The sequence below is a fragment of the Salmo salar genome, chromosome 13 (assembly GCF_965601325.2).
Source record: "Salmo salar chromosome 13, fSalSal1, whole genome shotgun sequence".
Taxonomy (NCBI): Eukaryota; Metazoa; Chordata; class Actinopteri; order Salmoniformes; family Salmonidae; genus Salmo; species Salmo salar.
Genome location: NC_138303.1, coordinates 47,847,483 through 47,862,690, shown reverse-complemented (window position 1 = coordinate 47,862,690; position 15,208 = coordinate 47,847,483). Strand labels below are relative to the sequence as shown.

The 15,208-nt window shown below is 43.6% G+C and overlaps 1 protein-coding gene across 2 annotated transcripts in view; it reads left to right on the top strand.

The window, feature by feature from the left end:
* LOC106566953 (histone-lysine N-methyltransferase PRDM16) overlaps positions 1-15,208 on the top strand; it is a 419,760-nt gene that overhangs the window by 342,137 nt on the left and 62,415 nt on the right. Inside the window, exons 5-8 of one of the 2 annotated variants that reach the window (XM_082960172.1) lie at positions 1,224-1,326; positions 6,579-6,780; positions 6,956-7,121; positions 13,578-13,731. In XM_082960172.1, the coding sequence (XP_082816298.1) occupies positions 1,224-1,326; positions 6,579-6,780; positions 6,956-7,121; positions 13,578-13,731 (625 nt within the window). The remainder of the gene's footprint in view (positions 1-1,223; positions 1,327-6,578; positions 6,781-6,955; positions 7,122-13,577; positions 13,732-15,208) is intronic. The other variant, XM_045693333.2, reaches the window with a different exon arrangement.

Below are 15,208 nucleotides of genomic sequence, written 5' to 3'. Positions count from 1 at the left end.
ATGAAGTTACTGCAGTTTTACTATCCTGTGTGAATGTGTGTTTTTTTTACCTCTCATAGCCAACTATTCTTGTCTGTCTGTCTGTCTGTCTGTCTGTCTGTCTGTCTGTCTGTCTGTCTGTCTGTCTGTCTGTCTGTCTGTCTGTCTGTCTGTCTGTCTGTCTGTCTGTCTGTCTGTCTGTCTGTCTGTCGATGAGTAAGTTGGTGGTGAGCGCCCCCATGCGTCCGCACAGGACGCATTGAGGCTGGTCTTGAGTTAATTTGAAATGTGTAGCCTATTTGTATATTGTTCATTGCTTGGTGTTTGTATAAAACTGTAGTTTACATGTTTTGCTCATAATTTAGCGACATTTGCTATTTAATTTAACATTATATAGCAAATGCTATTTAGTATTTTATGATGATGTTGCTCTTTTGATGTAAGCTAATAAATACATTTATTGCCACCTCTAACATGTTTCAGTCGCTCAATTTAAATCCAGTGTGCGGCCTACATGTTTTATAAATGTTTGTTATTAGAAATGCGCACGGATATGCATGCAAAACAATGCACTCCAGGTATGTGACATTTCATTTAATTGTCCTTTTATTTCAATCGTCTGGAGTTGTACTTGAACTATAATTTAGTTTTTACCCCAAAGTATGCTTGTAACTGGCTCATTGAATTCAACATTTTCATAACAATGGGTTTGAGTGTGGAGGTTTCAAACCAAAAATAAAAGCGTCATCAGATAGCCTAATTATTGTTACTAATCAAAAATGTTTATTGCCTCCTAGAAAAATATATAGGCCTATATAGAAATATTTTGATTTTTAGAAACAATAATAAATAATATGCATTGACTATCACGTGTTTATATGATGAACAATGGATGCAAAGTAGACTAAAAAACTAAATCTACTTAAATGAATTTGTACATCAAGCAAGCTAAATATTAAATAAACTAATTAGGCCCTGGGGATTATTGTCAATGTTGACATTTTTGGTTAGGCCTACTTTTACAATAGGCCTATAAATTGTTCTTCTTCTTATTATTATTTTTGCCAATGATAACAATAATAACAACAGCGATATTGACAGATGAATATAGATAATAATAGGCTAAGCCTAATAAATCGATGCCCATAAAGGTTCATTTATTCATTCATGATAAGCAGACTATAGCTTTTTGTTGACTCGACTGTCCCTAACCGCTTTCTCTCCCTCCCTTTCCTATTTTACAGATTGATTATAAAGCTATTAGGGATATTGAAGTGGGGGAAGAGCTATTGGTGTATATGAAGGAAGGAATTTTCCCCGAGGGATCGATGGCACCAAAGCTAGAAGGTAAGATTAATGCCATCATTAGCGCATATTTAAATAAACTCCAAAATAACATTTTGTTTTGGATCTTTTAATAATTATTTTAGATAGAGATTTGGGGGGAAAATAATGATGTTTTGATCTTTTTCCAAATTGACATCTATAAAAATCTTCTTTGGGGGAAGAATATTTGGCCTAAAGATCTAATGTCTACGTTCAATCAGACAATACATAGCCTAAGCCAACACCCGATCAATGAAGAACTCAGTCCTCATCCATCCTCGAACAATTGTAAATCAAAATAAAATTGTATTTGTCACATACACGTGTTTAGCAGATGTTATTGCGGGTGCAGCGAAAAGCTTGAGAATAGTGGGTCCGCTATCACTTAACAAATACCTCCTAGGCTAGGACTAGAGGTGGCAGTGGTCAATAACCTCTAACATTTAGGGATATAGAAAACATTATAGGCTTTCTTTATAAAGGTTGAAGACCCGATGCAAGGAACATGATGCCATGGTCCATTTATTGAAGTAGAAATGATGTTTGTTGGGAAGGATTAGACAGCTATTATGTTTGAAGTGAAGGATTTGATATAGGATTTAACTTTGACCTTGGCCTACTTACCTCCCCTTGCATTAGAAGGAATATAGGATATTATACTGAACAAAAAATATAAACGTAACATGCAACAATTTCAAAGATTTTGCTGAGTTACAGTTCATATCAGGAAATACATATAATTAATTAATTAGGCCCTAATCTGTGGATTTCACATGACTGTGCAAGGGCGCAGCCATGGGTGGGCCTGGGAGGGCTAGGTCCACCCACTTGGGAGCCAGGTCAACCCACTGTGGAGCCAGGCCCAGCCAATCAGAATGAGTTTTCCCCCACAAAGAAATACTCCTCAGCACCCCTGATATCGTACGCTAGAGTGTCTTTAAAAGAAAGAGACTAACAGAAACAACATTGACACATTACCAGTGTCAAAGGGAAAGGTAGACTGTGTGTGCGCGTGTGTGTGGGTGCGCAAGAGAAAAGAGGGAGAGGGGGAAAGGAAAGGAGAAGAGCTTGGTGCTGCACGGCACTCCTCGGCTGGTTTATCGGAGCTGGGACTTGGAGTGGGGCTTTAGGGGTCTCCGAGACCTCCCCATGCTCGCAGATTAGTCACTAAACTGCACATAACTGTGTTCCCCTACCTCTCAAAGAGAGCTATTAGTCTCCCATGTATGAGCGCTTTCACACACCCTCCCTCCCCACTCCTGCTCGCTCTACTCCTGAGTGTTACTGGTCGATTAATTAAATAGATCATGGCGCCAAATGATTCTTTGCACGCTTCACCTGGCATTGTAGGTCTCGAGTCTAATGTCTTCCAGCGGTGAAATCGATGGCTAGGTGCGGCTCTGACGAGTCCTCAAGTTTCAATTCCTCCTTGAAGTGTTCTTTGATTTGACAAAGCCTCGTAGTCGGTGTAATAAAACACATAGGCTAATAAAGCCTCAAAAGCGCATCATAAGGCTGTTACTGGAAAGATGTTGGGCACAGCTAGTATTGCTTCAGAGCCCTAATAAAACAAGGTAGATTGGTCCTACTGCTGTTCAAATGTACAAAAATGGATCTGAAACGTAGCCGGACACATCAACAACCGTCGTTTTATAGAAGCTTAATAAAACAAGAAAGATATGCGCCCCACTACGACATAGGACTACAAGTGTATTTGAAATGCAGCGGTAGCTGCGGCAGGTCTACACATCATTTATGCATACCATCACGCACAGATCAGCTCGACACTAGGCTATCAAAGATTCTTCCAGGCGTCATAGCTTAAACTCTAATAATTAGAACGATAGGCTACATATTGCTGTCGAATGTGTAACACTATTCAATGAGTGTAACCAAGCCGCCTATTCTCCAGGTACGCAATATTTTCTGAGTGACAGAGTTCCAAACGCACATGCACACCATATAGCAAGAGAGCAGGGAGGGGGAGAAAAGGAGGCTGTGTGTTGTTTTCATAGTATTGACATCACTTTTACAGTAATGCAAATGTAATGATAACAGAGTGAACGTTTGCTTACTTCTTTTAGTAGGCTACACACGGTATTGGTCATACTACTGCTATATACAACATGTTTTTTTGGCCTATCTGAAATGCAGCCATATACACAACTGTCATTTTGCGCGCAAGAAAGCACACGATGTTGAAGAAAAGCGCCATGAAGACTGGTAGCCCTAGATGCGCTCATTAAAATACCACATACCGTAACCATCTATTCAGGATCATGGACAGATGGCTACCGTGCAATGAAACGATACTGTTATATACGCTTCAAATTTCATTGTCCTTAAACACATCACATAAGGCAACGCTCTATATCTATCAATAGCAATTTTTTAAATGTCCTATTATGTTTGTTTAGATTAGCCAATGAGGCTAATTTGTAAAAGAGTTTACCATGTGTTCCAAACGGCCAAATGTACACCTTCATTGTTGTAGGGGAATGTTAAAGCTAAAAAGTTGTCCAGGAGTGATACAATTTTTGGCTACTAATTGCTTTTTGGTAGATTTCTATACTGTTTGCACTCCATCTATAGGCCTGTTTAGTATGTTGTCATTTATTGGGCCATGATGGTTCATGGTTTTCTTCTCTTCTCAGATACAGTGCTTTCAGAAAGTATTCACACCCTTTGAATTTTTCCACATTTTGTTGTGTTACAGCCTGAATTTAAAATGTGTTAAATTTCGAATATTTTTTGTCACTGGGTTACAGACAATACCCCATAATGTCAAAGTGGAATGATGTTTTTCGAAATTTTTACAAATTCATTTAAAATGAAAAGCTGAACTGTCTTAATAAGTCAATAAGTATTGAACCCCTTTGTTATGGCAAAAAACTAAATAAGTTCAGGAGTAAAAATGTGCTTAACAAGTCACATAATAAGTTGCATGGACTAACTGTGTGCAATAAGTGTTTAACATGGTTGTTGAATGAATAACTCATCTCTGTACCCCACACATATGTATGGTCCCTCACTTGAGCAGTGAATTTCAAACATAAATTCAACCACAAAGACCAGGGAGGTTTTCCAATGCATTGCAAATGATGGGTAAAAATAAAAAAAAACAGACACTGAATATCCCTATTAGCATGGTGAAGATATGAATTACACATTGGATGGTGTATCAATACACCAAGTCACTGCAAAGATACAGGTGTCCTTCCTAACTCAGTTGCTGGAGAGGAAGAAATTGCTCAGGGATTTTACTATGAGGCCAAGAGTGATTTTAAAACAGTTATAGTGTTTAATTGATGTGATAAGAGAGAACTGATGATGGATCAACAACATTGTAGTTACTCCACAATACTAACCTAATTGACAGAGTGAAAATAAGGAAGCCTGTACAGAATAATAAGGCACTAAAGTAAAACTGAAAACAATGTGGCGAAGAAATTAACTCTATGTCCTGAATACAAATGTTTATGTTTGGGGCAAATCTAACACAACATATCACTGAGTACCACTCTTCATATTTTCAAGCATGGTGGTGGCTGCATCTTGTTATGGGTATGCTTGTCATTGGCAAGGACTAGAGAGTTTTTCAGGATAAAAATAAACAGAATAGAGCTAAGCACAGGCAAAATCCTAGTGGAAACCTGGTCCAGTCTGCCTTCCAATAGACACTGGGAGTCAAATGCACCTTTCAGCAGTACAATAACGTAAAACACAAGGCCGAATATACACTGTAGTTGCTTACCAAGATGTGGCCTAGTTACAGTTTGGATTTAAATTGACTTGAAAATATATGGCAAGACTTGAACATGGCTGTCTAGCAATGATCAACAACCAACTTGACAGAGCTTAAAGTTTTTTTAAAGAATAATGTGCAAATATTTTACAATCCAGGTGTGCAAAGCTTACCCAGAAAGAATCACAGCTATAATCGCTGCCAAAGCTGATTCTAACATTGAATCAGGGATCTGCATTTCTTTTCAATAATTTGCTACAATTTCTAAAAACATGTTTTCACTTTGTCAGTATGAGGTATTGTGTGTACGAGGTTGAGATTATATTTTTTTTTAAATCCAATTCGAATTCAGGCTGAAACACAACAACATGTAGAATAAGTCAAGGGGTATGAATACTTTCTGAAGGCACTGTAGCCTCTGTCCTGGTCTGTGCAACTGGCAGGCCCGGCAGCTCTACATTGGAAAAACCGGGCAGGGCAATTCATATACTATTTGTTATGTTCATGAGAAAACAAAGCTAGGGGGGCACAAATTCTATTTGGGGGGTCCATGCCTGGCTTTGTCACTCTGTAGAGTTGGCTCTGCAACCTAGCCTAAACATGCATGGCTCATTCTACTTGGACAACGTCCACCCTATACTCCCCCATTCCCTCCCCCTCTCTTCGACTTGGCCTGAGTTGTTGAACTTGGTGTCCAGGTCAGAAAGCCGCCATTGAAATCGCCTGCCTCACAGTTCCATTGGTTTGACCTTGGTTGGGAAAAGTATTTCAAAGGCTATCAATCTGGAAAATAATGACAAATGTTTAGCCTTTTGCTTCCTTTGCGTGCTATAGCCTGAAGCCACTGAACAGCCGCCACCACTGGACTAAAAAGTAAATAGCTATGTGTTAATTAAGATGTAAAGCTGACTAGCCCAGGCTACATTTTATTGTTCATAGATGTGTTTATGTTTTAGGTCAAAGCTAATGTTAATGGGAGAGTGGTTGTGTAAGCATTTGAACATACACTTGATTAGCTTGGACAGGAGAGTGAGAGGTATATATTTTTTAAAGTTTGAATGCTAGACATTTCTGGTTGCTCATTCCTGTTTATGATTGTGTGTTCAGTTTGGGATCACAGATAGATGTTGGCTGGGGAGCTATGTAGTTATCCTGCCCAGCCTTTTACCTTTACTGTGTGTGTGTGTGTGTGTGTGTGTGTGTGTGTGTGTGTGTGTGTGTGTGTGTGTGTGTGTGTGTGTGTGTGTGTGTGTGTGTGTGTGTGTGTGTGTGTGTGTGTGTGTGTGTGTGTGTGTGTGTGTGTGTGTGGTGTGTGTGTGTGTGTGTGTGTGTGTGTGTGTGTGTGTGTGTGTGTGTGCGTGCGTGCGTGCGTGCGTGCGTGCGTGCGTGCGTGCGTGCGTGCGTGCGTGCGTGCGTGCGTGCGTGCGTGCGTGTAGAGGGAGCTTATCTAACCTACAGGTGTGTGTTGTCTGTTTTTGCAAAAGACACGTTTCCGAAAAATAAATAGTAAAATAGTATAATTTCACAGACAAACAGATGTACCGCTGTGAGGACTGTGAGGAGCTGTTCACCTCGGCCCTGGATCTGCAGCGGCACCAGAAGTACTGCTGCGCAGGGTCCTTGTCCGACACTCTCAGCAACGAGGACTTCAAGCAGGACTGTGACGACAGCGACCACGAGTCTGTCCACGAGTGCAAGGACTGCGAGAAGATCTTCCCCGACGAGTACAGGTGCAGCGCACGCACACACACTCAAGCATGCACACGCACAAGCATGCACACGCACACACATACACACATACATAGGCGAGCACGCACGGACACACACAGTGGTACCATTACCTCTACACTAATGATTTGTAGAGTAGTATCATCCTGAATGACTGTGTCTGTGCTCCCTGTCCAGTCTGGACACACACATGATTGTGCACACAGAGGAGCGAGAGTACAAGTGTGACCAGTGTCCCAAGGCCTTCAACTGGAAGTCCAACCTCATCCGCCACCAGGTGTCCCACGACAGCGGCAAGCACTTCGAGTGTGAAAACTGCGATAAGGTACAGCACACCCGGCACGTAAGTTGTGCGCAGGAACACAGGCTTCTTTCGCGTAGAAAATAGGATTTGAACCTTACAATTTTGTGATTAAGTTAGTGTAACGCAACCATAAATGCAATTTAGTACCAACTTAATCATGTCAGTTCATGCTATGACTCGAAAATGTCATAACTTGCCGTTTTTTCAGCTAACTGGTTGTCTGGCATTTAGTGCTGAGTGATTAGTGCTTTTTGAGGTCGGTTTGGTTCCAGTTTGATTATTTAAAAAATTTGCCCGTATTTCGGTTTAACTTTTTTTTTTAAACATGAAATGCATTATAAATGAATGACATTACAATGATTTTAGAGCTTTTTAATGGAAATTCCAAGTCCAAAAATAGTGAACAGTCAATAGCCAAAACATTTAAAATATTTGATTGCACCTGTTAGGTCCACATTATGTAGACATCAATAGAGAAATGTAAAATGACTATGAAATAATAAAATATTTCAGTTGTGTATATTATTTGTTTCTATGTGATGACTTGATTCATTTTCATTCCTTAAAGTCATCATCTCATCTCTGTTCAGGCTGTAGCAGTCAGCCAGTCAGTTATCTATGTTTTCTCCCTGTACTGCCCTCTTTAATGTGTATGTAACCATAACTTGACAGCCAGCCAAACTCCAATCAAGAACTGAACCAGAGTCAGGGATAGGCTTTCCATAAACCTCCAGTTCTATAGTTGAAACAGTGTAAAACTGTAACAATACAGAAAAATGTAATTATATAGCAGCTCAGACTAAATGGCAATGTAAATGCACAACAGAGTCTAACCGATGTTTCATAGTCGCATAGTGAACAATACCTGACCATCACTGTACATAGAAAACGTACGCATCCTGCTTGAATATTATTCTCAACAGGATTAGTATCTAAATAACATGTAAGATAACTTAAGTGTGAAGTGAAATCACATGTAGAGAGAAGCTACCTGCAAAACAGAACTTAACAGGCAGGCTAGGCTAGCGAGGGAATACATGTAATCAATTTACGTAAAACTCAGAACTTAAACACGACATGCTGAAATTAGAAATGATTTGTGTTTACAGGCAGGGGCACAACTTTGGTTTTAGAAGTGGGGGGGTATTTCTTTATTTGATTTTATCCGTTCGGATAAACACACCTACCCGACCGCTCAGAGGCGTCTGCATGGTCCTAAAGCACACTGTTGCCTTGTTTTGTATCACATTCCAGTGATAAAACTGTGGGGGGGGGGGGGGGGGGGGGGGGGGGGTGCAATTTCAGAATGTGGGGGGGACATGTCTTGTTCTTCAAAGTGCACTGAACAAAAATATAAACGTAACATGAAACAGTTTCAAAGACATTTACATTTACATTTAAGTCATTTAGCAGACGCTCTTATCCAGAGCGACTTACAAATTGGTGCATTCACCTTATAATATCCAGTGGAACAACCACTTTACAATAGTGCATCTAAATCTTTTAAGGGGGGGGGGTTAGAAGGATTACTTTATCCTATCCTAGGTATTCCTTAAAGAGGTGGGGTTTCAGGTGTCTCCGGAAGGTGGTGATTGACTCCGCTGTCCTGGCGTCGTGAGGGAGCTTGTTCCACCATTGGGGTGCCAGAGCAGCGAACAGTTTTGACTGGGCTGAGCGGGAACTGTGCTTCCTCAGAGGTAGGGAGGCGAGCAGGCCAGAGGTGGATGAACGCAGTGCCCTTGTTTGAGTGTAGGGCCTGATCAGAGCCTGAAGGTACGGAGGTGCCGTTCCCCTCACAGCTCCGTAGGCAAGCACCATGGTCTTGTAGCGGATGCGAGCTTCGACTGGAAGCCAGTGGAGAGAGCGGAGGAGCGGGGTGACGTGAGAGAACTTGGGAAGGTTGAACACCAGACGGGCTGCGGCGTTCTGGATGAGTTGGAGGGGTTTAATGGCACAGGCAGGGAGCCCAGCCAACAACGAGTTGCAGTAATCCAGACGGGAGATGACAAGTGCCTGGATTAGGACCTGCGCCGCTTCCTGTGTGAGGCAGGGCCGTACTCTGCGAAAGATTTGACTGAGTTACAGTTCATATAAGGAAATCAGTCAATTTAAATAAATTCATTAGGCCCTAATCTATGGATTTCACATGAATGAGAATACAGGTATGGATCTGTTGGTCACAATACCTAAAAAAAAGGTAGGGGTGTGGATCAGAAAACCAGTCAGTATCTGGTGTGACCACCATTTGCCTCATGCAGTGCGACACATCTCCTTCACATAGAGTTGATCAGGCTGTTGATTGTGGAATGTTGTCCCACTCCTCTTCAATGGCTGTGCAAAGTTTCTGGATATTGGCGGGAACTGTAACATACTGTCGTAAACATCCATTCAGAGCATTCCAAACATGCTCAATGAGTGACATGTCTGGTGAGTATACAAGCCATGGAAGAACTGGGACATTTTCTGCTTCCAGGAATTGAGTGCGGATCCTTGCAACATGGGGCTGTGCATTATCATGCTGAAACTTGAGGTGATGGTGGTGGATGAATGGCACAACAATGGGCCTCAGGATCTCGTCACGGTATCTCTGTGCATTCAAATTGCCATCGATAAAATGCAATTGTGTTCATTGTCCATAGCTTATGCCTGCCCATACCATAACCCCACCGCCACCATGGGGCACTCTGTTTACAACGTTGACATCAGCAAACTGCTCTCCCACATGATGCCATATACAGTGTCTGCCATCTGCCCGGTACAGTTGAAACCGGGGTTCATCCATGAAGATGACAGTTGTTCAGCGTACCAGTGGTCATCGAAGGTGAGCATTTGCTCACTGAAATCGGTTAAGATGCCGAACAGGTCAAGACTCTGGTGAGGACAGCGAGCACACAGATGAGCTTCCCTGAGACGGTTTCTGACAGTTTGTGAAGAAATTCTACGGTTGTGCAAACCCACAGTTTCATCAGTTGTCTGGGTGGCTGGTCTCAGACGATCCCAAAGGTGTAATGAGGGTCGTATAAAGGGGACCCAAGGCGCGGCGTGTAGAGTGCTCATGTTTACTTTAATGATAACACTTAAAACAAAAACAACAAAACGACAGCCAACAGTTCCGTCAGGTGAACTCACAAAACGGAAAACAACTACCCACAAAACCCATAGACAAACCCCAACTTAAATATGATCTCCAATTAGAGACAACACGAACCAGCTGCCTCTAATTGGAGATCATCCAAAACTCAACCTAGAAATAGAAAAACAAGAACAAAACATAGAAACAAAAAACATAGACTGCCCACCCATATCACACCCTACCCTAACTAACCAGAGAAAAAACAGCTCTCATAGGTCAGAGCGTGACAGTAAACCCCCCCCCCCCCCCCCCCCCCCAAGGTACGGACTCCGACCGCAAACCTGAACCTATAGGAGAGGGTCCGGGTGGGCATCTGTATTCGGCGGTGGCTCTGGTTCGGGGCGTAGCACCCCCACTGCCCACTGATCCCCCCGCTTCTGTATGTCCAGAGGAACCAGAACGTGGGTCATCGCCAGAGGCTCTGAAACGGCTGCAGACTGCCGCTGAAGGCTCTGGGCTGCAGACCGCCACTGAAGGCTTTGGGCTGCAGACCGCCGCTGAAGGCTCTGGGCTGCAGACTGCCTCTGAAGGCTCTGGGCTGCAGACCGTCGCTGACGACTCTGGGCTGCAGACCGCCGCTGAAGGCTCTGGGCTGCAGACCGTCGCTGACGACTCCGGACTGGGGAGCGTCGCTGGAGGCTTCAGGCTGAGGAGCGTCGCTGGAGGCTCCCGACTGGGGAGCGTTGCTGGAGGCTCCAAACTGGGGAGCGTTGCTGGAGGCTCCAGGCTGAGAAGCGTTGCTGGAGGCTCCCGACTGGGGAGCGTCGCTGGAGGCTCCCGACTGGGGAGCGTCGCTGGAGGCTCCGGACTGGGGAGCGTCACTGGAGGCTCCGGACTGAGGAGCATCGCTGGAGGTTCCGGACTGAGGAGCATCGTTGGAGGCTCCGTACTGGTGAACGTCGCTGGAGGCTCTGGACTGAGGAGCGTCGCTGGAGGCTCCGGACTGGGAAGCGTAATTTTCGGTTCCGGACTAGTGACCGCTGCTGCTGGCTCCATGCCATGGATCATCTCTACAGGTTCCGCGCCATGGATCATCACAGGAGGCTTCATACCATGGATGATCTCTACAGGTGCCAGGCCATGGATTATTCCTACAGGCTTCGTACCAGGGTTTATCCCTACAGGCTCCAGACCATTTATAATCCCTTCAGGCTTTTTGCCAAGGATTATTTCTACAGGCTCCAGGCCATGGATTACCTCTCGAGGCTTCATGCCATGGAACATCCCTACAGGCTCCGGGCCATGGATCATCACTAGAGGCTTCGTGTCATGGATCATCTCTATAGGCTTCGGACCATCGCTTATCACTGGAGGCTTAGATCGTGGAGCTGAAACAGGTCTCACCGGACTAGGAAGACGCACTGAGGACCGAGTGCTCAAAGCAGGCATCGGCCGTACTGGGCTATTGAGGCGAACTGGAGGGAGAGTGCGAGGAGCAGGCACAGGACGTACTGGATTATGGAGGCACACTGGAGGGAGAGCGCAATGAGCAGGCACAGGACGTACTGGGCTACGGAGGCGCACTGGAGAGAGAGCGCAGGAGGCAGGCACATGCTCACCACAATAAGCACGGGGAGTTGGCTCAGGTCTCAGTCCTGGCCCAGCCAAACTACCCGTGTGCCTTCCGTTCTTCCCCGGTAGGCTCCGATATCTCTCTATCACTTGCCCCCAAGTCCAGTTTCTCCTTTCTATCCGCTCCTCATGTGACCAGGTGTCCATTTCTGCCTGGGCACGCCACTTGTTCCAATCATGGTAGGTAGTTCTGTAATGAGGGTCGTATAAAGGAGACCAAGGCGCGGCCTGTAGAGTGCTCATATTTACTTTAATGATAACACTTAAAACAAAAACAACAAAACGACAGCCAACAGTTCCATCAGGTGAACTCACAAAACGGAAAACAACTACCCACAAAACCCCATAGACAAACCCCAACTTAAATATGTTCTCCAATTAGAGACAACACAAACCAGCTGCCTCTAATTGGAGATCATCCAAAACTCAACCTAGAAATAGAAAAACAAGAACAAAACATAGAAACAAAAAACATAGACTGCCCACCCATATCACACCCTGACCTAACTAACCAGAGAAAAAACAGCTCTCATAGGTCAGAGCGTGACAAAAGGTGAAGAATCCAGATGTGGAGGTCCTGGGCTGGCATAGTTACACGTGGTCTGTGGTTGAACATACTGCCAAATTCCCAAAAATTTATGGTAGAGAAATACACATTAAATTCTCTGGCAACAGCTCTGGTGGACATTCTTGCAGTCAGCCAACCAAGTGCATGCTTCCTAAAAACTTGAGACATCTGTGACATTGTATTTTGTGACAAAACTACTAATTTTAGAGTGGCTTGTTGAAATGCCTCACCTGTCAGGTGGATGGATTATCTTGGCAAAGGACAAATGCTCATTAACAGGGATGTAAACAAATGTGTGCACAAAGTTCAGAGAAATAAGCTTTTTGTGCATATGTAACATTTCTGGGATCTTTTATTTCAGCTCATGAAACATGGGACCAACACTTTACATGTTGCGTTTATATTTCTGTTCAGTATAGATAAGGCATACTTTCTCGAACTGTCTCTGTCCCTCTCATCATTATGTTGTGTACATTCCTCTCTCATGTGTTCTATGCAGTCTGTGTGTATCTAATTTATTGTTGATGGCGTAAAAGTGTATGCGTCCAGAGAACTGTATATAATGGCGAGATGCTGATGTCTTCGCCCTAAGAATAGGAGTCGTTGTCCCAAAGGCAGGGGGGAGGCCTACGTCCAAAATAAGCCCATAGAAACATATTGGGCTTATTTTGCACAGCTTTTGGCGAGAGTGAATTCTCTCACTTCACCTCTTCCTCTCTGACCCGCCTCTTGTCTGAGCCAGAAAAAATAGGTGCAATGAATTATGGTCATTGTAGTTAATTTCCATGTTTCTGCGCTGAACTAGGTTCAATATTTGGCTTAATGAAACTACTCCCTCCCTTCAGCCCAGCATCCCACATAAAGTTCTTGACTTGATTTCTCTCGTGAATAATTTGATTTCTCTATCGACAAGAAAACAAACTTAATGGAATTCAAGTAATTGAACTGACTTTGGTCAATTAGTAACCCCCCAAAATACAATTTTTGGTTAATCGCTCAGCACTACTGGCCATAAAGTTAGTTGTTGGTGAATGTTACCACCATCACAAAGGCCTTCATGGGAAGCTGGCATAGATGCACTATAATCTTTTTTACTCAGTAATATATATATTTTTAAAGTGTCAACACACAGTGATCGGATGACTGCGATCGCTGACCATAACTGTTTTTTATCTGTGTGTGTGTGTCAATGGAAATGTTTCTGCCACCGCCCTACCCACAGGTGTTCACGGACCCTAGCAACCTGCAGCGCCACATCCGCTCGCAGCACATAGGGGCGCGCACTCACACCTGCCCCGAGTGTGGCAAGACCTTCGCCACCTCCTCGGGCCTCAAGCAGCACAAGCACATTCACAGTAGTGTCAAGCCCTTCATCTGTAAGTCTGAGTCTCTGCAACCCAAGTCGACATGGCCTAGCCAACCCACATCTAGTTCTACCTCCCTGTGTCTAAAGGCCTACTCCTCATCCTCCTCCCTCCATCTCTCTCCAACCCCAGGCAGGGCCAGCGACAGTAGCAGACTCAATCCCATAGGTCAGAGGCAATTCCGTGACCCCATCCCTTCTTTTTTTTGTTATGTGTTTCATTTTGTTATGTGTCTTCCCCACCTTTTTTCTTGTTTTTGTTATCCTCTTCCATTCCTCCCTCCGTGCCTCTCCTCCTCTTTTTGTTGTATGGGTAACACTTTATTTTGATAGTCCAGCTCATTAAGTTGGATAGAGGGTGCACTTGCATTGACAAAGATAGGAAGTGTGCACTCTTTCCCGGTCTATGGTCCCTCTGCAGCTGATATGTTACTGATTTGTTGAGCATCTTTAGTGGGACTTATTAAAAAAAAAGGTGCGACTTTGTGTTTTTTTTTTTTTTTTTCGCCCTGTGTGTGTGTGTGTGTGTGTGTGTGTGTGTGTGTGTGTGTGTGTGTGTGTGTGTGTGTGTGTGTGTGTGTGTGTGTGTGTGTGTGTGTGTGTGTGTGTGTGTGTGTGTGTGTGTGTGTGTGTGTTTTTCCCTCTGAGGGGGGTAAAATGGGTTTCCGTCGTGGATCAACAGTTTCTGCTCCAGTTCCCCGTTAAAGGATGCTGGAAGCCATGATACCTTACCTTGTCTTCTCTCTCTTAACTTTCTGCTTTGCTTTTCTGTTTGTACCCATGTGCACATATGTGTGTATATGCTTATATACATGTATATGTAGTCTGTATTCAAGCAACACTTTATAGAATATATTGTGAAAATTACCAGCTTAACAGTAGGTTTCCCACTGTGGAGATATGTATGTTGCCAGTCATAGTGATTTGTGATTTGTATAGATAAAGCCTTTAGAGAAAAAGGCCCAATGTGTGTACATGTATAGTGAGCGTGCGAACATAAGAACACCTGCTATCTCCATGCCGTAGACCAGGCCTGGGCAATTCTTTCCAATGAGGGCCACATTAGAATATATTTTTGCCATCGCGGGCCAGAATCATATTACAGGATAATACATCATGTGTATGACTGTGTTGACAGATATATCTACTGTAAATCACATCCAAATATGCTACTTATTTTACTGTTTTAACATGCACAGAAATAAACCACATCCATGTTCTCCTTTTGGTAGGTATTTTCATTATTAAACATGCAATGAACTACACAGAGGGAAAAGTATTCTGTGCATTCAGCACCACGGACAGAACTCTTGTTAACGGATATGCACAAAAACACAAGAAAGAGGGAGAGCCCCATATTACATTTAAACTACTCAATCAGTGTGAGGGGTGAAGTCTCTGATGGGCATTGACTAGAGCAGTGAAGTCAGGTATAGTTTCTGACGTCGCTATGCGCAGGATTGCTGAGAGGTAAGAGTCAGTAAGAGATG